Genomic DNA, 20,700 nt, shown 5'->3' with positions numbered 1-20,700 from the left:
AATAAAAGAAACACTTAACGTGCCGGTCCTGCGTCTCTGCTTCTGCTCTCCTCATCAGACCAAGGCACAGGAAGCACCGAAAAGGCTGTAATGCAGTCTACATGGAGAAGGGGGAAAGTATGCATGATTGGTTTGGGCGGCCCAAGAGGGACGACCAAACAGTCATTGCACACTTAGGAGTGGGCAAACCACTGCTCCCCTGCCCTGCTCTGAGAGCATAGCAGCCCCACCCACCCGCCCACAAAGCAGCAGGAAAGAAAATGATAACTCAAAGTTATTATCATTTTATGTTTCCTTTACTGTGCAGTGCACTGCTTAAAAGCAGTAGGGCGACACTCCTCAGCATAGCAGAGGGGCCCCCCTTGTCAAAAAGTAAAAGAACAGGTGAACCTCCGGGATAAAGGATATAACTGGGGGAATAGCACAGCTGCAAAGTGTTTTGAGGACTTTTCTTTTCAGTGCTGTAGACAGGTCCAACCTGAAAGCAATTGATGTAATTTCTGTAAAATGACAATCACAATATCAGAGAAAGGAGAATGGAGTATTTTTTTCAGTGGAAATATTTGGAGGAGAGATTATCCTGAGCCCAAGCACTGTTACATTATTCACAGCAGACTTTTTTTTACCCAACACTTCATTATCTTCAATTCAGGACCCGATGCACCCAAAACTGTGCCTTCACAACATTGTAAAGGGACACTGGAACAAAAAGGTGCCATGGTGGGAGGATTGTTTGCAAGGGAAAGCAGAGCCCACCATGTGAAAAACATATTTCACTAGGCACAGGAATAGACAAATTAAAAGATGTATACATAATATAGAGCCAAACAGAGATTTAAACATATTTCATCAAATAAAAACTGACCATTACACAAGTAGAAAGCTGGCAGTACCCACTCTGCTCATAATTGTAGAGAAACTGGGACAGGTAATGCACCATATTCTGCATTGATGTACATGGAGAAAATGGGTATTCAGATGATTCTGAAGGAGTAGCACAATAATAACATTGAGGTAAGTAGGGACAGACTGTTCTTGAATCAGCATGTGAGCAACGTCATATCACAAGAGAGAAAGAATATAGTTCTTCACATATAATTATGTACCATATTATGTAGCCACCAAATCCGAAAAGTTTGATCTCATAGCATCCAGAACATATTTTTTATCCACAGATTGCTTCCGTGGTCGCACACAACAAAGCTGCTATTCAGGGTGATATTTAAGATATACTCTACCTATGAGCCCAGTAGTATAACCATGCTGCTGCAGTATTTCTGCGAAGGTAGTTTCATTTGGAGGAATCCCACCAGATGCTGCTAACCACATCAAAACACGGTGCCAACCACTGTAGTCCATTCCTATAATCAAAATAAAAGGAGAAACATATGTTGTGGCTTAGAATACCTACAAACATACCAGTTTGAACCAAGCTCTCATCCTGGGCATCAACATTTAACAAACAGTTTATGGTTGGCAGATACTCAATCATCTTGCACCATACGCTGCTTGTGTGCAGACTGTAAATAAACAAGCATCAAGGGACCCACAAAGAGGAGTATCCGCAATGTCTTCGAGCTGGGGGTTGGGCAGATGACAGATTGACAGGTGCATAAGCACAGCCCAACACCCTGCAGACTAAGTGCTCATACATTGTATCTTTAAATCACTTTAAAAAAAACAAAAGTTAAAGTGACGTTACAGTTTGAAATTCTAAAAATCTTAGGAGGGTTAAAAGAAACGTTATAGTTAGGTGAAAATATCAATGAAAATGTAACGTTTTAAAAAACAACCAGAATTCACCAGTTATAGTTATCTCAAGTAACTATAATTGGTGCCCCTCGGTAACTATGATTTGCGCCAATACCATGCACAGTCTTTTCATAAATCATTTCTTATGTTGTAATCATGGAATCAAGGATGTCATAGATAATATCATGAGTGATGTAATAGGTGAGGTAATTAGCAATGCATGGCGAGGGAGCGAGTATGATAATTACAGTTCTTAACTATAAAGTCATTATGCTTTTTTAACTTGATGCAATATTTTATTACCAACCCCACGCCACATCGGCCATTGGCAGAGTATGCAGTGGGATTGGAAACATAGTTTTTATGATTTTGTTTTCTTGGCTTAAAATGTTAAAAGACTCCGATTTCTTTTTTTTTTTAGAAAACCAATATCTTAGTCTTTCTTTTACCATTTTTCAGCCAACAAAATGCAATCATAAAAATAACTATAAGAGAGCCTTGCACTCCAACTGTAGAGCATAGAGCTCCAGCTAGGACCAATTAAGGGGTCTTCCATCAGTCCGACTATTTCATATTTACGTCTCTCAGTTGGCTCCTCTGATTGAATCCCACGGTTTTAATTTAATTTCTTATGCGGATGATACGCAAATTGTAGTATCATTGCTGCCTGATGCGATCCAGAAAACGGCAGCTCGCTTCCAAGACTGCATGACAGCTGTGGGAAACTGGATGGCCCAAAATTGTCTGAGGCTAAACTCCAGTAAGACGGAGGTGGTCCTTTTCTGGAACAACCCAGATTTCTGGTCACGAATATGGTGGCCAGATACAATAGGGTCTCAGCCAACCCCTAATAGGAAGGTAAAGAACCTTGGAGTCTATATTGATAACAAACTTGGCTTCAAAGATCAAGTGAACGCCGTGGTCTCTGCAACATCATATACTCTGAGATCTTGCAAGAAGATCATGCCGTTCCTCCCCAAGAAGAGCCAACAAACAGTTATTACTGCTTTAGCAATGTCTAAATTAGACTATTGCAACAGTCTTAATCCTAATATCCAGGAAGGACTCATGGGAAGACTACAATTGTTTCAGAACGCAGCTGCCAGACTATTGACGGGCATACCTAAATATGCCTCAATTATAGCTGAGATTAAAAAGTTACATTGGTTGCCCATCAAAAAAAGTGTTCGTTTCAAAGCCCTGTGTGGTCCATAAATCCCTGCAAGGTAATGGACCAATGCACTTGAGACGACACTTCCAGTAGTATGTTCCTGGAAGATCTTTGCGCTCTTCAGGAGCAAAACAGATACTAGTGCCCTTTGTAAAAAAGGCTAACTGGGGAGGCAGACGCTTTGTAGTGGGTGCTGCCAAGCCAAGGAATGAGCTCCTGCTGCATCTTAGGGGCATAACCAAACATCTGGAATTCAGGAAGGCCTTGAAGACGTGGCTTTTCTCGGTCTAATAGTTTCAGCGCCAGGACACCTTCGGGTAACAGTTTGTGCTTTAGAAATATCAGTAACATTAAAAAAATATGTTAAGTTCTCTTGGGGTCATGAATTCAATCTGTTCAGTAGTTTGAGATATCAAAGGGTTAAAAAAGATAGCTATTTAGGGACAGATCCATTTCAGTGGACTTGCAGATCCTCAGTCCCATGCTGACATCCGATTGCCTGCCAACACTTATACCAGGAAGTATTGGCAGCCATCTTGGGACACTGCTTGAAGCAGAGTCTTAAAAAATCATAAACACAAAGAAAAGTGGGAAGGATAAGAATACCCTGACCCCCTAGCAGTGGTGGTGGGAACCCACAGGGACCCCGCCCGTGGTTAAAAGCATATTTTTTTAAATTTAATTTTGCCACAAATGTGCGAGTGGATCCAGGTAAAATTGAAAAAATAATAGGATCCAGTGCATATTTTTCAGGAAACCCCCGGGTTAACAAATCTCAGGGGCATATAAAAAATAAACTAGGTGCGCCCATAGGGACCCCTTCCTAGGGTTTATAACACCCCGGGGACCAACACCTTCCTGGGGTATTAAAAATAAGTTATGCGGGGGGCACACAAACCCCCGCTGTCCTGGGGACTGCCACCTCCCTGGGGCTATAAAGAAACAAATGGGGGCCATGCGAACACCCCCCGGCTCCAGGGACCACCACCTCCCTGGGGCTACATGTCTGGAAATGGGGTCCTCTCAGACACCCCTGTGCCCCAGGGACTGCCACCTCCGCAGGTCTAAATTAAGAGGCATGAGTGGCCTTGCAGACCCCTGTGCCCTGGGGACCACCACCTACCTGGGACAGGTCCAACAACAAAAAAGGAGGGGGATGTGTGCCCCCCCCTGGTGCCATACATGGCCCTGAGGACTGCCACCCCAGGGCCGGCTTCTGTTCTGTCCCTATATACCGCTCCCGCCAAGCCACAGCAAACTCTCCTCATCAAGCAAGCAAGTGCATAAAAAATGCTTGTGCTTGCTAGAAGCAGAGCAGAATTGCTTTCACAGATAGGGAGCTGCCTTTCCAGCAGCTACCGGTCTGTGAAAGTAATGCTGGCTCCCACAGGAGGCAGGGACCGCAGGGTCCTTCAGGCTCCCCAGGCTCCCCCTGTGGATCCAGTCGAGAGCAGAAAGAAGGAGAATGAAGGTCAGAAATTAGCAGCAAAAGGCAGAATACAGGACAGAAACTAGTAGCACGGGGTAGGCACAGACAGAAAGAGATTGCAACAATACCACCCAGTATCTAGCACCTAAGATTCTTCTGTGTCCAAGTCACACTCCACAGTCATTTATGATTATTTTTATAGACTGTAACAGTAGATAACCAGTATAGGAGTTTCTAGATGAAATTCACTCACACATCTTAAAACTGTTGTGATGTTCCGTCTAGATGCTGCTAGATTTAATTGTGGGTATTAAAAATAATTCAATCATTTTATATTAATTATGTTATGCTCCCCCCTATAATCCACATTTGAAAAGCACACACATATCACCCCTTAAGGTTTCCAAGGCGCTGGGGGCCATCATGAATATTAAGTGAGCTATTGCCAAGAGTCACCTGGTGCTGAGCTCTCCTGACTCTGGCACCGGGGATCGAGCCGTGAGCCCTGCGGTCAGAATCAGCTGCTTTGGCCCCTGCGCCATCCCCCCCATATGCTGCTAGCCTTAACTGTGGGTTTTATAAATATATTAACTATTTTATATCTTATATTTTGTTTCTAAGCATTTTTATGCATGATATTGTGTTTGTTTTTATGGTAATTGCCGAAATAAAGCTTATTATGGTATGGTAGAATAACGGTCAGAAACAAGCAGCAAAAGGTAGAATAACAGCAAGCAACAAGCAGAAAAAAGCGACACCGAGGTCAGAAACGAGCAGAAAGAGGAAAATCAAGGACAGAAATGAGCAGCAAGATGCAAGGTCAGCAACGAGCAGAACATGGCAGAATAAAAGGTCAGAAACAAGCAGAAAGATGGTAAATAGATATCAGAAATGAGTAGCAAGAGGCAGAATAAAGGTGAGAAACTAGCAGAAAGAGGCAAAATAAAGGTTAGAACGAGCAACAAGAGGCAGAATAAAGGTCAGAATCGAGCTTGCTGAGACCTCAGAGGCCTGCCCCCTTTTTCAACCTCCAGTAAGTCCCAAACAGCAGGATTGCTGAGAGGTCTTCGGAGGCCACACACCCTTTCTCCACCACTCTGAAAACATGCCTCTGGGCACATTATTGGTTGGGGGATTAAGTACCCATAGGTGCTGAGGGTCATCGGAGGCCAAGAACCCCTCCTGTTACCTACAGTAAGTCTGATACAGTGGGATTCTTGAGAGCTGGTCGAAGGCCCGACCCCTTTCTCTCCTACTCTGTAAACGTGACTACTAGTTAAAAAAAACATAGAAATTCACTGAAAAAACAAAGGTTAGAGGGACCACTGACACACTGATACACACAGTCACTAACATATATATTAAAAATAGTATCACTCAGTAGTACACGTAGTATACTAATTAAACTTTGGTAGTAGCTTAGTATCTATGTTTAACACTCAAATTCTTAGAAAACACACTCACTGGATGATGTCATGAGTGATGTCACTGACCAAGTCATGAGTGATGTAATCTGTGAGGTCATAAGTAGTTCATTGCAAGGGCATAAGTTATAGTTAGCTCAACAAACTATAACTGCTAAATCTCTATGGCTTTGTATGAGTGAAAACTTAATGTAACTATAGCGTCCCTGTAACCTTTGTTTTTCTCCAGTCAATGAATATATATATATATATATTACCTACTGGCGGTCGCCAGTAGGTAGTTATAGTTAGGACCACGTTTCCATAGGAAATCCGCAACATTCTATTTTGAATAACTTTTGCGCCGGTCGACGAATCCTTGCGAATTTTTCAAAATAGGTGGGGCGCTACGCTCCGCTCCTACCCTGAAAGTCTCGGGGGGGATTCGTCAAGCGGGGGCTGAGATAAAAGGGGGGTCCCAAAACGCGTTTTTCACATGCATTTTTCCATAGGACCTTTAGACACAGCTACAGCCCGAACGGCTGAACAGAGTTACTTGAAATTTGGCAGAGAGGTAGTCCTCAGGTCAAGGAAGTGCCTTTTGTAGGTTTGGTGTAAATCTGTTCAGTAGATTCTGAGAAAATAGCCTTTAAATCAATATATATATCTGAGCCAGCTTACGGTGCGCTTACGGTGCGCTTACCGTACGCGTACGGTGGCGTGCGCGAGCGCGATTCTGATTGGGCCTTAGATCTTAGTAAACATTCGAATCGGTCGAAACCAGGAAGCGGCGGCCACCATTTTCTCTCTCGCACTCTGAGGGGGGAGCTGATAAACAAATGCCAAAAACATATAAAGGGGCTGTTTAGACAGCGCCCATGCACATAACCATGTTAGTTGAGTCTTCAAAGATCCCCCAAGGCAAAAAACAGTAATTTTTTATTTTTCAAAAATTTCGCCGATTACGCTTACCGTACGCTTACCGTACGCGTATGGTAAAAAATTATAAAAAAAAAAAAAACCCACTCTCTCCACCCCGTGTGCAAATGGTGGCCGAAGGCCACCCTTTGTGCATGGCATATAAGAGCACAGCATTTCCCCAAAAAATTTCAACAGATTACCTATCACAAGGAAGCGCATAATATGTTCTCCATGTGCGCACGGTGCGCGAAGCGCATCGTGCGTACATGGCCCATCTAGCGTAACGTGGGCACGCGGTGCGCGTAGCGCACCGCGTGCCCACCGTGCGTGCACGGCACTAACTGCGTAAAGTGGGCTGCGTAAAGTGGGCTGCTCACTGTGCGCGCACGGTGCGCAAAGCGCACCGTGCCCGCACGGAACGAACTGCGTTAAGTGGGCGCACACGCCACGAATGGCGTAAAGTAACTTAGCATTTAAAAAAACGTACAAATTCACTGAAAAAACCATAGGTTTCACACACGTTATAGTTAGGAATTAGCATTTAAAAAACCTTGCAAATTCACTGAAAAAACCATAGGTTTCACACATGTTATAGTTAGCGGAAATTTTACTGATAAAAAACCAATGAAATTCCCCCGTTATAGTTATTGCAGGAAACTATAACTCACGCGACCGCAATCTTCTGCTGATGACATATGTGTCTTTATGAAAAAAAAATATTTGTAATATATGTATAGCTAAAAATTTATGGAAGAAGACATGGGCAAATAAGTGTCTAAATACAGTATTAGCATCAGCAGAGGATTGCGGTCGCGTGAGTTATAGTTTCCTGCACTAACTATAACGGGGGAATTTCATTGGTTTTTTATCAGTAAAATTTCCGCTAACTATAACATGTGTGAAACCTATGATTTTTTCAGTGAATATATATATATATATATATATCCTACTGTCAGTCGCCAGTAGGTAGTTATAGTTAGAACCTAGTTTCCATAGGAAAAACATTTGTTGATTTGCTAATAACTTTGGTGTCGTTTGACGAATGTTCGTGAAATTCTCCCCCAAAAAAGTCTATCCAGGTCAGCTCCTATCCTGAAAGTTTAGGGGTGATTCGTCAAGCAGGGGCTGAGAAAAAAGGGGGGTCCCAAAACGCATTTTGCCCATGTTCATTTCCATAGGAAATTTTGAGACAGGCAACTGCTGAACGGAATTACTCCAAATTTTGCAAAAAGGTAGTGCTTGGTTGAGAAAATGACCTTTTTTTTTAAATGGTGTAAATCCGTTCAGTAGTTGCTGAGAAATTCAAAAGATAAGAGTCAAAAAATCAATTTCTCATAGGAAACTTTAGGCAAGGCTACAGCCCGAACTACTGAACAGAATTACCCCAAACTTGGCAAAAAGGTAGTGCGTGCTTCAGAAAGCGACCTTTTTTAAAATGGTGTAAATCCGTTCAGTAGTTGCTGAGAAAATAAAAAAATAAAAATATCAATATCTATGGCCGAGGAGGGTTCGCGAACCCTCCCGACCATGAGCTGTATTCTAATTGTCTGTCAACACTCCAAACCAGGAAGTGTTGGCGGCCATCTTGTGACTCAGTTCTACAGAAAAACAAAGGTGAAAAGAAAGAAAAGGGGGCAGGGTAGAAACACCTTGACCCCCTAGGCCTGCTCAGGGTGTCCCACAAGGACCACCAGGGCCAAAAAAGGCATTTTTGTTTCAAAATCAAAAAACAAAAAACGAAGCACGAGCTCCCGCGCTTTGTATTCAAAAAGCCCCCGGGGTGGGCCAGGTCCCGGGGGTACTTATAAATAATGTTGCAGGGGCCTGCGGGGGCCCCGCAGCCCGGGGACCACCACCTCACCGGGGCTTAATAAAATAATTGCGGGGGGCACCCAGCCCCCTGTAGCCCCGGGGACCGCCACCTACCCAGGGCTACCTAAAGAAATGTGTGGGTGGTCCCCACACGCTGCTCTGGGGACCACCACATCCCCGGAGCATTTATGATAATTGACGGGGGCCCCGTGGCCCCACAAGCCCCGGGGACCACCATCTCCCCAGGGCTAAAAAAATAATTTGTGTGGGCCCCCCCACACTGCCTCGGGGACCACCACCTCCCTGGGGCACTTAATATTGAGATTTGGGGATCCGTAGTGAGAGGAAAAACTGAGAGGCCAGGCCCCAGGGGATGGGGTTCCCGGGGCCATAATTGGCCTGAGGAGGGGGTCCATGCGGCCCTCTCCCAAAAATAAAAAACAAAAGGATGGCCAGGCCGCGGGGGATGGGGTCCCTGGGGCCAGAAGTGACCTCAGGAGGGGGGCACACAGCCCCCCTCTTTTAAAAAAAAATTATATGTGGCCATGCCCCGGGGGATGGGGTCCCCGGGGCCCAAAAAAAGGCAAGTTAAGGGGGGCCACACAGCGCCCTTCTTAAATATATATTTTTTTTAAAAGCAGGCATTGCGGCTAGGCCGCGCCACCTCCCTGCAGCACTCAGCAAATGCGCCCCCTGGTGCGTTTTATGTTGGGGAATTAATTCCCCTTGAATACTGAGGGTCCCTGGGGGCCAACTAGCCCACCAGGTACCTCCAGTATGCACCAGGGAGCTGAGTTGCAGAGAGGTGTTCAGAGGCCATGCCCCTTTATACACCTCTCTGCAACACAGGTTTGTGGCGCTTACTGGAGGTACCTGGTGGGCTAGTTGGCCCTCAGGGAACCCTCAGGACTCAACAGGAATTAATCCCACAATTTACAATGCGCCAGGGGGCGCGTTTGCACAGTGGTGCAGGGAGGGGGCGGGGCCTGACATAGAAAGTGGGCACACGCACCCCCTGGCACATTGTAAATTGGGGGATTAAGTTCCCTTCAATCCTGAGGGTCTCTGGGGGCCAAATAGCCCACCAGTTACATCCAGTAAGCGCCATAGAGTTGCGTTGCAGAGAGGTGTAAAAAGGGGTGTGGCCTCTGACCACCTCTCTGCAATGCAGCTCTGTGGCGCTTACTGGAGGTACAGTGGTGAAGGGAGGGGGCGGGACCTGATGTGACATGTGTGTACTTATGCAATCCCTCCGCCAAAACCCAAGCATTTATAAATTCACCATGCACTCTCCTTGCAGCACTCTAATCATCCAGTCACTACCCATGCACTCATGCAATGACCCATGCAGTAACTCATGCACTGCTACAATACCCTGAGCAGTATCCATGCAGTCCAGCCATCGCCGTGTCACTACCCATGCACTCCTCCAATCACCCAGCATGCACCATGTACTTATCCAATCACTCCGCCAAAACCCAGGCACTTATAAATTCACCATGCACTGTCCTTGCAGTACTCTAATCATCCAGTCACTACTCATGTACTCATGCAATGACCCAGGCACTAACTCATGCAAATACAGAGGTCATGCTCATTACAGGGGTACCCCAACGCATAGTGTTCCCTAGTGTATGTAGGTGTGTTCACTGTTTTCTAAGTGTCTTTCAGCATAACACTGGCTCCGGTCCTGGTTATTCAGAGTCAGTTACCACCAGCCCCCGTCAGTAAAACGTTGGGGGCACAGGACGACTTTCTGGTCCTCTGTTGATTCTTTCTGCACATCTATTGCTTTTTCCTGCACTTTTCTTCGTCTTTCTGGACTTCTGTTGCCTATTTCTGCTTTTGTCTTGCTTCTTTCTGCGCTTTTCTTCCTCTTTCTTCACATGTCCTAACTTTGTAGGTATAGTTAGAAATTAGCATTTAAAAAAACATTGAAATTCACTGAAAAAGCCATAGGTTTCAGGCACGTTACAGTTAGAAATTAGCATTTAAAAAAACATTAAAATTCACTGAAAAAACCATAGGTTTCAGGGACGTTATAGTTAGTTGGACATTTCACTCATAAAACCATAGAAATTCCACCGTTATAGTTAGTTCAGCTAACTATAACACGTGCCTCCGCAATGCACTGCTAATGACATCACATATTACAGCGTTCAAGATATGGTCAGTGACATCACTGATGACATTACTGATGACATCTCAAATGACATCACTGATTACATCATACATGTCAAAATCTGATGCACCCCCTCACACTCTAACATAACCTTTGATACACCCACTGTAAAATACAGACTACCATTCTCGAAACCATCGACACACCAATACCAGTTACTACATATGCACTCACTGATTCCTAGGTCTACACAAACATCCACTCATTCTCCCATACAATCACTCATACATACAGTCACTCATCAATACAACACTATCATATGCACTCATATACCTATACAGACACTCACACACCACCACTCATCCATGGAGTTACTCACACACCTAGTCAGTCATGCAAAGAATCAGTCACACTCACATTTCCTCACCTATACAATTATACACACACCACCTCACTTATTCAAACATATACTAACACATTCTTACTCTCTTATACACTCACTGATACAAGTACACACTCATCCATACAGCCACTCTCACAATCAATGACTCTCACATATAGTTATTTATATACTCTCACATACACTGCCTTTTACATATTTAGTTACTTGGACATGCATACTGAGACATCCAATCTCTCACCAACACACCCATACACACACTCACCGACCCATACAGCTGCTACCACAGGCACTCTTGAACCCATACACCCAGTGAATCAACCACTCACATCTATGGACAGTCACACACCTCCCACCCACCCACACACACACAAACTCAGTCTTCCATACAAATACTCAGGCAACCAATCAATAACCCATATAGACACTCATGTAGCTACTGCCCAACACATGCAGCAGCTTACACAACAACAGACATACTGATACACACATTCAGACAGTTTAGTCATTAACCCATGCTTTCAGTAAGACACATTTAATCACTCACTTATACAGTCAGTCACGCACCTACTAAATCCTTCATCCAGACACTTATACACCCTCTCATTCTTCAATACACCTTGGCATATATATAAAACATATTTAAACTTTACAGAAATACACAGCCACTGGATGATGCCATCAGTGATGTCATCAGTGATGTCATCAGTGATGTCACTGACCATGTCATGAATGATGTAATATGTGACGTCATCAGCAGTGCATTGCAGAGGCGCGACTTATAGTTAGTTGAACTAAGTAGAACGGGGGAATTTCTATGGTTTTGTACAAGTGAAATGTCCAACTAACTATAACGTCCCTGAAACCTATGGATTTTTCCGTGAATCTCTATATACATATATCTATATAGTATAAATTACTTTTATTCCCTCAGCCCCAGCTGAGATTCCTCAAGCGGCTCCAAAGTTATTGGCAAAACAAAAAACGCTTTTCCTATTTTCCTATGGAAACTTTGGTCCTAATTATAAGTACCTACTGCATATAGCCAGTAGGTAATATATACATATATACACACACACACATATATGTATGTGTGTGTGTATACTAGTGGTGGTTGCTACAGAGTAGTTATAGTTGGGTCTGCATTTCCACAGCAAAAACAGTCCCTTTTTTCCTAATAAATTTGACATCATTTGTCAAATCTTCACACAATTTTACACAAAAAAGTCTCATTCACCTCAGGTCCTTCCTGGAAAGTTTGAGTGATCTGCCAAGCAGGGGCCAAGGTAAAGGTGTGGGGGCTTCCAAAACGCAATTCCCCCTTTCAACTTTCCAGAGGAAAATTGAACAGAGATGCAGCAAAACTGCTGAACCGAACAACACTAAATTTAGCAAAAAGATAGATCTTTGTCCAGAATGCATGCTTTTTTTGAATTGATATATATCAATTCAGAAGTTTCTGAACAATTAAGGCTCAAAAACATTATCTATATCACTCCGCTGAAATATCTCATGGTAAAATAGGATAGGCTGCCACCACATCATGAAAGATGTGGTGGCAGCCATCTTAGGACTCGAGTCGTAGAAAAAAGGTTTTAAAAAAACAGACATAAGAAGGACACCCTGACCCCCTAGGCCTGGGGCCAAATACATATATATATATTTTTTTAATGTTTCTCTGAATCTGTGGGGACAATAAAGTGTGGGCTCTCACCGGGGGGGAAGAGGCGCACAATATATTAATTAGGGGAGAGGGCTCATGCCCCCCCCCCCCCAAGTCTTACGGAGGCCCTGGGGACTCCATCCCACAGGGCCAATTTCAATAGAAAGGGGAGGGGGCAATTGGCTCCCTCCCCTAGTCTCAGTAGGTCCCTGGGACCCCATTGCCCTGGTTGGATTTAAAATTAAAGGGGATGGGGCATGTGACCCGCTCCCCAAGCCTGTAAAGGCCCCAGGGACCCCATCCCTGGTACCATATACAAATATAAAGGGGCAGCCCCCCACAACCTTTAAAGGCCTCAGGGGCCCACCCCCCAGGGCCAACAACAGAAAAGGGAGGGGGCAGAGCCTCCTTCCCAGAGTCCCAATAGTCCCTAGGACCCCATCTTCCAGGGTTGGCCTTAAAATTAAAGGGGAGAACGGCACATGATCCCCTCCCTACCCAAGCCTGTAAAAGCCCTGGGATCCTGTCCCCCAGGCTGGCTTAATCAGTGTCTCAGAGAGACCGCCTCTAGGACACAGTAGTTTCCCTGCCCTCAAGAGTGTCTGCTCCTACATAAGTGGGAGCATTTTTAAAGCTACCGCTGGGTGGAAGCAGACATGCCGCCCCTGGCTGCTGGAACACTGGCAGGAAAGCATTTCTGCTCCCACTTGGTGGGTGCTTTAAAAATGCTCCCACTGCGTGGCAGCACACTTGTTTCCCTGCCTCTGCTCTTGCAGGCAGGGAAACTCAGATTGCTCCCGACTAACCACAGCAAACAAAAAGAACTGCTCCCCCTGGGCGGGAGCCATGCCGCCTCCCGCAGTACCCAGGATGGGTGCATGCGTGGAGCCAGTGGGAGCACTGGGACTCCCCCACAGACGCCAAAGTACTGCTTGGTGGGTGCCAAGGGTGGGCACTGGGGTACCCACCCGGGAGTATGGTGTCCCCGAGGTCACTATTTGGCTTGGAGAAGAGGGCCGCCAACCCATTTATAAAACATTATGGCCCGGGTGATATGGTTTCTTGGGCCCATAGCGGATCAGGAAGGGGGGGCAGTGGAACCGCTCCCCTTAATTAAAAAGAAACGCCCCTGGAATGGGGCCTTGGGATATGAAGTGGCTTGGGGAGTGGGGACAAATGCCCACCTCCCCTTTAAATAGGTTTAGGCCCCAGGTGATATAGTCCCTGTGGCAAATATTGGCTCAGGGAGGGTGGACACATGCCCCCTCTCCTTTAAATATATGTTTAGGTCCCAGGGTGGGGTCACCAGGGCTACTATTTTCCCAAGGAGGGAAACCACTTGCCTCTCACATTAAAATACAAAAAAAGTCCTGGGGAATGGGGTCCCCTTAGCCCCTTAAGACTCAGAGGGGGGTTGCATGCCGCCTCCCCTTAATTAAATAAAACAGCCCCTGGAGATGGGGTCCCCGGGGGAATAACACTTCTGGAAGTAAGGCCTGCACCCCCTCTCCAATATTAACAAAATAAATAAAATTGACAGCTCTTGTCGGCACCCTTGAAGAGATGACCAATCCTTGCAGCTGAAGGCCATGCGCGGCGGGGATTGGCAAGTGGTTTGATTGCCCTGCTGAGTTGGATACAGGCCCTGCAGGCAACCCCAGGTCATGCACGGCCTTTGGTGGCAGAGGGTTGGCTTTATGTTTGGTAATTAAATATTACTTTAAGTTAAAAAAGAAACTCTTTGAAATACATTGAAAAAAACGTAAGATAAAGTGACATTATAATTAGGAATTGTAATTATATCTTACTATACATAAACATTTTATAAAAGATAGAAATGTACCTTCAAAACCAAAGGTTAAAGTAATGTTATAATTAGGTGAAAATGTCAGTGACAAACTAACATTTTAAACGTGCAAAAAATACTTAAATTAACCAGTTCTAGTTATCTCAAGTAACTATAACTCATGCCCTAATGCAACTATAACTCACGCCCTCTCCATGTACTGCTAGTCTACTAGTTACTCCACATATTACATCACTCATGACAGCTTTTATGACAATTGACCATATCACTGCAACATTTGCACTGAAGCGGTCGCCAGTAAGTAGTTATAGTTAGTACCTAGTTTCCATAGGAAAAGCTTTTTTTGACTTGCCTCCATCTTTGGCGCCAGTTGATGAGTCTTCCGGAAATTTTCCCAAAACATTGACACTCACTTCAGCTGCTGTCTGGAAAGTTTGGGGTGATCCGTCAAGCAGGGGAAAAGAAAAAGGGGGGGGCCCAAAATGCATTTTTCGCACGTCAATTCACATAGGGATTTTGAATACGACTGCAGCCTGATCCACTGGACGGAATTACACTAAATTTTGCAGAAAACTAGCTCTTGGACAAGAAAGAGGCTTTTTTCAGGAGTTTCAGAGAAATTACCCGAAATTCAAATTTGTATATCTTAGGGTGTGGATCCTCCGCAGATCCAATAGTCCCAGTGGTAAAATCTGATTAAGAAAACATTTTTTGTGCAATTTTGTCATGAAATTGCGGGTGGATCCATGAATTTGAAGGAAAATTGAAAAAAACTAAAAGCAAGCACCTTCTCCCGTGCTTGTTTATTTTTATGCCCCCGGGTGGGCCAGGTCCTGGGGGTAACAGAAAATGTAAGGATTAATTATTGTGACAATTGTAGCAGTAACCAAATCTTCAGTGGAAAGTGGTGTTCGGCAGATGAAGCAGAGAGGACCTCCTATTGCATCTTGCACTGTAGGTTTCCCTGGATGCAGGGAACAGAAAACGTCTCACACGAGCAGCAGCTTGCCCAGACATGGCTTTACAACCTCATCTACCACTGGGCTTCCAGTGTCAGCGTAGACATGGTTTACTTTTGCCTGCCGTGAGATTATTTAGTTAAGGAGGGGCGTGGCTAGAAGCCGCGGAAGATGGCAGCTTGTTAATTGTGCTGCGCTAGCAGTCAGCACTTTAGCCCAAACATCCGTCATCATCCGAGACCCTGCAAGCTACTCACGGACACCAGGGTGCCGGGGAACGCAGAGGTGATGGTGCGGTGAGAGCAGATCCCGGGGGAAGGTACGGAAAGCAGAGAAATAGAGAGTCATGGCCGGCAGCTCGTGGGGACAAGATGTCATCCTCCCGGGAGCTGTAGACGGATGCCCTTCATTCTCCTGCTGTTCTGTGCTGGAGTGCACCGGTGGCCACGGACAGGCTCCCTCGGCATTGTTGTTCACTGTGGGCGATGTGCTGTGGACAACGGGTACGTGTGCATCAGCGTGCAAGAGGTTCGGCTCGTAAGCGGCCAGGAGAGACTTAGAAGGTTAGTGGCGCTGTGGCTTGGGATCCATCCAGTCCCGGGTCCTCGGCTGGCCGCGCTGCGTGCCCGGCCACCGTGGGCCTGAAAATGTGTGCGGACTGAGCCTGTAACTAATCGGGGCACTGCTGTGTCTCAGGGATCTGGCGGGAGTGTGCTGGCGTAGCCCCCCCTCCCCCATCTGCCACACAAGGTACTTCGTGAGCTACCCGAGGGTTGGGCAACAGATCGGCTGCATGTAAACGGCGTCCGCAGCCTTGATCTCGCTGCAAAGGAGCCAGGGACCAGGCGCGCCTCCTGGTACATAGAAGGAGCTGCGTAATAGTGGCGGATGGAGCTGTTGCAGATTTGTGGTGCCGCGACCGGGGAAAGCGCATTGCTTTCTTGATCCCCCTGCGGAGCGTCTGAGAGCCTGGCACTTGCGGAGGTGATCAGTGGGCTGCCTGTATGCCTACTTGACATTGGCTGTGGACGTCCAGAAGCATCGTGGTATAAGTAGAGATCGACGGCGGCATCCCCTTCCCCCTCCGGCTGTGTATCTGGAAATCTACTTGGTGGTCAGTGCAGCGGGGCCCACCAGCACAGGCTCCAGTACTCCCCAGGATTTTCTTCCTGATTGCTGCGTGGTGCCCCTGGCTTATTGAGGGAGACAGGGTGTTGCAGCCTGCCTTTTTAGACAGGGCCTACCCTCTGCTGACCCTAGCGTTAGTGGTGGTCTAGAGAATCCTGTGGGGGCTGTGGAATATGGCGCTCAACAAATCAACGGAGAACAGTCACCAACCCAGACTCACAGTCTTGCACGGTTGATAGGGGGTTGCCTGAGGCTCCGGTGGCGACAGTCATCTTAAGCCTGCGAGTACCACTTTGAACAGCTCATGAACTTCGCCACAGGCTGAAACAGGGTGCTGGGGCCTGGCCAGGCTAATCAAATTGAAAGGTATACGGTAGCCATGGGACTCGTGGAGGGGGTGGCAGGTGGGGGCCCACATGAAGACCCTGATGACAATGCCAAGTACCCATCATTAAAGGACATGAAGGCCATCAGAGAATTAAAAGGTACCCTGGAACCGACATTGGATTCTGTTACTGAGGAGGTGAATGTGTTACGTGCCGACCTCCGGAAAATGTCCGAGAAGGTCTCCACGGCGGAAGCGGGCATAGGGGGCCTACAGTCTATAACTAAACGTCTGGAAGGCCAGGTTGCCCCCCACACAAAGAATCAATCGGACATATACGCCCGGCTCGAGGACCAGGAAGGGCCCAGCGCAACAATATCCATGTGGTGGGGGTGCTGGAAGGGATGGCGGGACCATCAATGGACTTGTTCTTGGAAGATCTGATTTTAAACCACCTGAAGCCTAAACACTTATCAAACTTTTTCTCCGTGGAACATGCACATAGGGCTCTGGGAGGCAGGCCTCATTCTGGGGCCCCCCTGCGCACCATCATCGCCCCCACCCTAAACTTCAGGGATAGGGATGCAACCTTGCAAGCAGCATGTGCACATGGTGATCTTTGGCATGAAAACACAACCATCCGCTTCTTCCCAGACTTTACGCTCCAGGTCCAGCGACAAAGGCGTTCCTTCGACGTGGTCAAAAAAGCCCTCCGGGAACAGAGCATGAAATACATGGTGCTCTTCCCTGCCAGACTTCAAATCCTGGACGGGGGAAAGCTCACTTCTTTGACACGCCGGCAGACGCGAGCAACTGGCTGGAGGGCTGGCGAACTGTTAGTCGCAAGGGAGGACTGCTTCGGCCCGGGCAGGAGCAAGGTCGCACAGAAATCGAGCTAGAGGAAGGCCGATCTACCAGTAGCCAGATGCCATGGCAGCGGACAGATAAGTTACTCTGGGACACTCCTCACATTGCTGAATTTGTCCTCTATGTATGAACGCACACTTTCTGGGTGTCTTTGGGTCTTGGAAGGGAGGCTGCGAGGAATGGTGCTTCCCGTCACGGGGAGCCTACGATCTGTCGATGGTCTCCTGCACTACACGGCCCGTATATTCTTCATTTTCTTTTCTCTACATGTATAGTTTGGCCGCCTTTGTGGTTTGCTAGTAGCGGGGCCTTTTGACTACTGCAGAGTAGGCATGTAATTTTCACCAGCATATATATACTTCTTTGTGCTGGTTGCTAGTCCACGGCTCCTAACCAACATTTCTTTCTGACTTGTTTGGGCGACAGGCACACTGCATGTTTAGGAAGTGGGAGGTTGGGGACTCACCTAGAAGGGTAGCAGGGAGGGGGGAGTTGGGGTTATTGTTTATTTTGTTCAGGGGGGAACGGGACATACACTCGAGACCTTGATATCCAACAGGTGAAGGAGGCTGACCAGGAAGGTACTTCTATGGCGAGGGACTACTTAAATCCTATAGAACCCATCCACAACCATGGGCGACCCAGCTAGCATTCAGGTATGGACTTGGAACGTGAGTGGTCTGGTAACAAGATCAAACGCACATTAGTCATGCAACACCTTAAGAGGCACTCCCCTGATGTAGTTCTGATCAAAGAATCAAACTTACGGGGAAGTAAATGTAAGGCCCTAGATCGTTTTGGGTACAAAATGGTGGCCCACTCCGGGTTTACGTCTGGGGCTCGGGGAATGGGGCTCTTGCTACACAACACACTTCGCCTGGTTATAACTGGTGTGTGGTCAGACGACGCAGGATGTTTTGATGCGGTAGCAGGTAAATGGGAGGGGCGCCGGTTAGTATTATGTTCTGGTTACATACCCCCAGGTCTCCACTCGATGATCCTTCCAAAGCTGAGTTAATTCTTAACAAGCCTTCCCTTAGTCACGTCAACACTCTCAAGGAGGAGTCATAGGATTGATAGTGATCCTTGAAACTGTATTGTGTTACACTAGAGCTAGGCCAACTAGTATACAAGTCTTTAAGAGTTATACTTTGACTACCTCTAAGTGGTTTGCCCAGAAGTATAGGGGGGACACTAGTGTGAATAATTTATTTAGGGTTGTTTTTTGCCTTATGTCTGTTTTTCTGTAATGGTATATCTATTGTGATATATGTTATTTGTTTCTCATGGAATAGGCGCCATTGCCTGTGTGTGTTACAAATTGATTTTGATATATTTACTATGAATAATAATTACTGCTGAGAGGGTAATTAAATGTGCTCTACTCGTAAAAGTGCTTAGTATTGTTTCCTTTATACCAATTTTCTATTGTATAAAAGCAGTGCTGGAGAGAGGCTAATAAACTTCTGGGATGGGCGGGAAGACTGACCAGCAAAACCCTGCTGTGGGTGAGCAACCAGCTGCGTGAAGTGGCCACTCGGACGGGTTTCAAGGGGTGGAAGCTGATAGGGATTGAGTATTTAGGGGATGTATGGAAAGGGGACTCCTCCCTCAAGTTCGCTTACCTCCAGGGGGAATACAACCTCCATCAGTCAGGGAGTTATCATATCAGAATCCTGCATGCTCTGCGTTCACACATACATAGTGGTACATCCATTCCAGACTACTCCCCGTTAGAAGATATGTTGCTGCTCGACCCCATCACTGAGAAACCGACATCAACGATATATCACAAACTAATAAACAACGTACCAGACCTTAACCACCTTCCGGGACACCTGGGCTAGAGAACTTGGTGGCATAGACAAGGAGGACTGGCAGGAGGAACTGCAGAGCCCTAGGGAGATAGCAATACGTTCTAGATTCAGATTAGTACAACTGAAGATTCTGCACCGCACCTATATACATGGGGCAGGATTCCGTCTGCGCAGTGTGTTAGGGGATGTCAGCAAGAGTGCACCTTCCTGTATATCCTATGGGAATGCCCCAAGATAGTTCGCTTCAGGACAAGAGTTACGGATGATATGTCCGGGGTGGTGGGCGAGATGATCCTGATGGAGCTGAAGTGGCTTTTGCTGATGATTAAAGGTGATTCTGACTGGCCCAGATACGTGGGAATATGGTCGGCCCTGGCTGCGGGAATAGCGAAGCGCAACATTGCTAGGGGATTGGGGGCGCCGGCGCCTCTGCAGCTGGAGGATTGGAAACAGGACCTTGACTGGTGCCAACGGGCCGAAGAAACTGTGTGTAAAAGCAGGGGATGTGCTAAAAAATGGGAAAGAGTGTGGGCACCCTTGCGAAAATACAGAGAACTTGGGGTGGGTACATAGATGCCTATTGGATGAGCAACATTATACTGTGTTTATTTTCCCTCATGACTACATTGCTACTGATTCCCGTGGTCTCTCCATGTATGGATTTATTGTATTGTCTTGTATTGTATGGTCTCTTGAGTTTTGTTGATAAAAAGAATTTTAAAAAAAAGAAAAGATTATTAAGTTAAGAAAATCTAGTGCTAATTGCCTGGGCTTCTTCTATCATAACCTACACTTACGTAGTGTGGTATTTGTCTTATTTTAGCCATGCGCCTGTAGGCATGTTAAAATAGGCCCCTGTTCAACTTTACCAGGTGTGTTGCTGATTTTTACTCTCACTAGCAAGTATGTCCATTCGTCATTAACAGCTTGCAAAATAGTGTATCTGGAAGACTTGTTATTTTCCGAAAGGACCTGCATTTCCTGAGTGCCTCTTTCCCAGTACATTGAGAGTCTCCTCACTTTCATCAGTCTTACCCCCTCACCCATTACACCTCCCCTTCGCTCTCTTTGCTATAATTCCTTAATTGGGATACCACAGCACGCTTATCCGTGTGTTTCTGGAG

General features: G+C 46.3%; 1 protein-coding gene across 5 annotated transcripts in view; it reads right to left on the bottom strand.

Moving 5' to 3' along the window:
* The window catches only part of LOC146805001 (arylsulfatase D-like), a 439,444-nt gene that overhangs the window by 257,121 nt on the left and 161,623 nt on the right, over window positions 1-20,700 (bottom strand). For all 5 annotated transcript variants that reach the window (XM_085622147.1, XM_085622149.1, XM_085622146.1 and 2 more), the window contains one exon: window positions 1,239-1,361. In XM_085622147.1, the coding sequence (XP_085478273.1) occupies window positions 1,239-1,361 (123 nt within the window). The remainder of the gene's footprint in view (window positions 1-1,238; window positions 1,362-20,700) is intronic.

The sequence above is a fragment of the Triturus cristatus genome, chromosome 8 (assembly GCF_964204655.1).
Source record: "Triturus cristatus chromosome 8, aTriCri1.1, whole genome shotgun sequence".
Lineage (NCBI taxonomy): Eukaryota > Metazoa > Chordata > Amphibia > Caudata > Salamandridae > Triturus > Triturus cristatus.
Note: the sequence above shows the minus strand (reverse complement) of the source record. Positions and strands in the feature narration are given on the sequence as shown.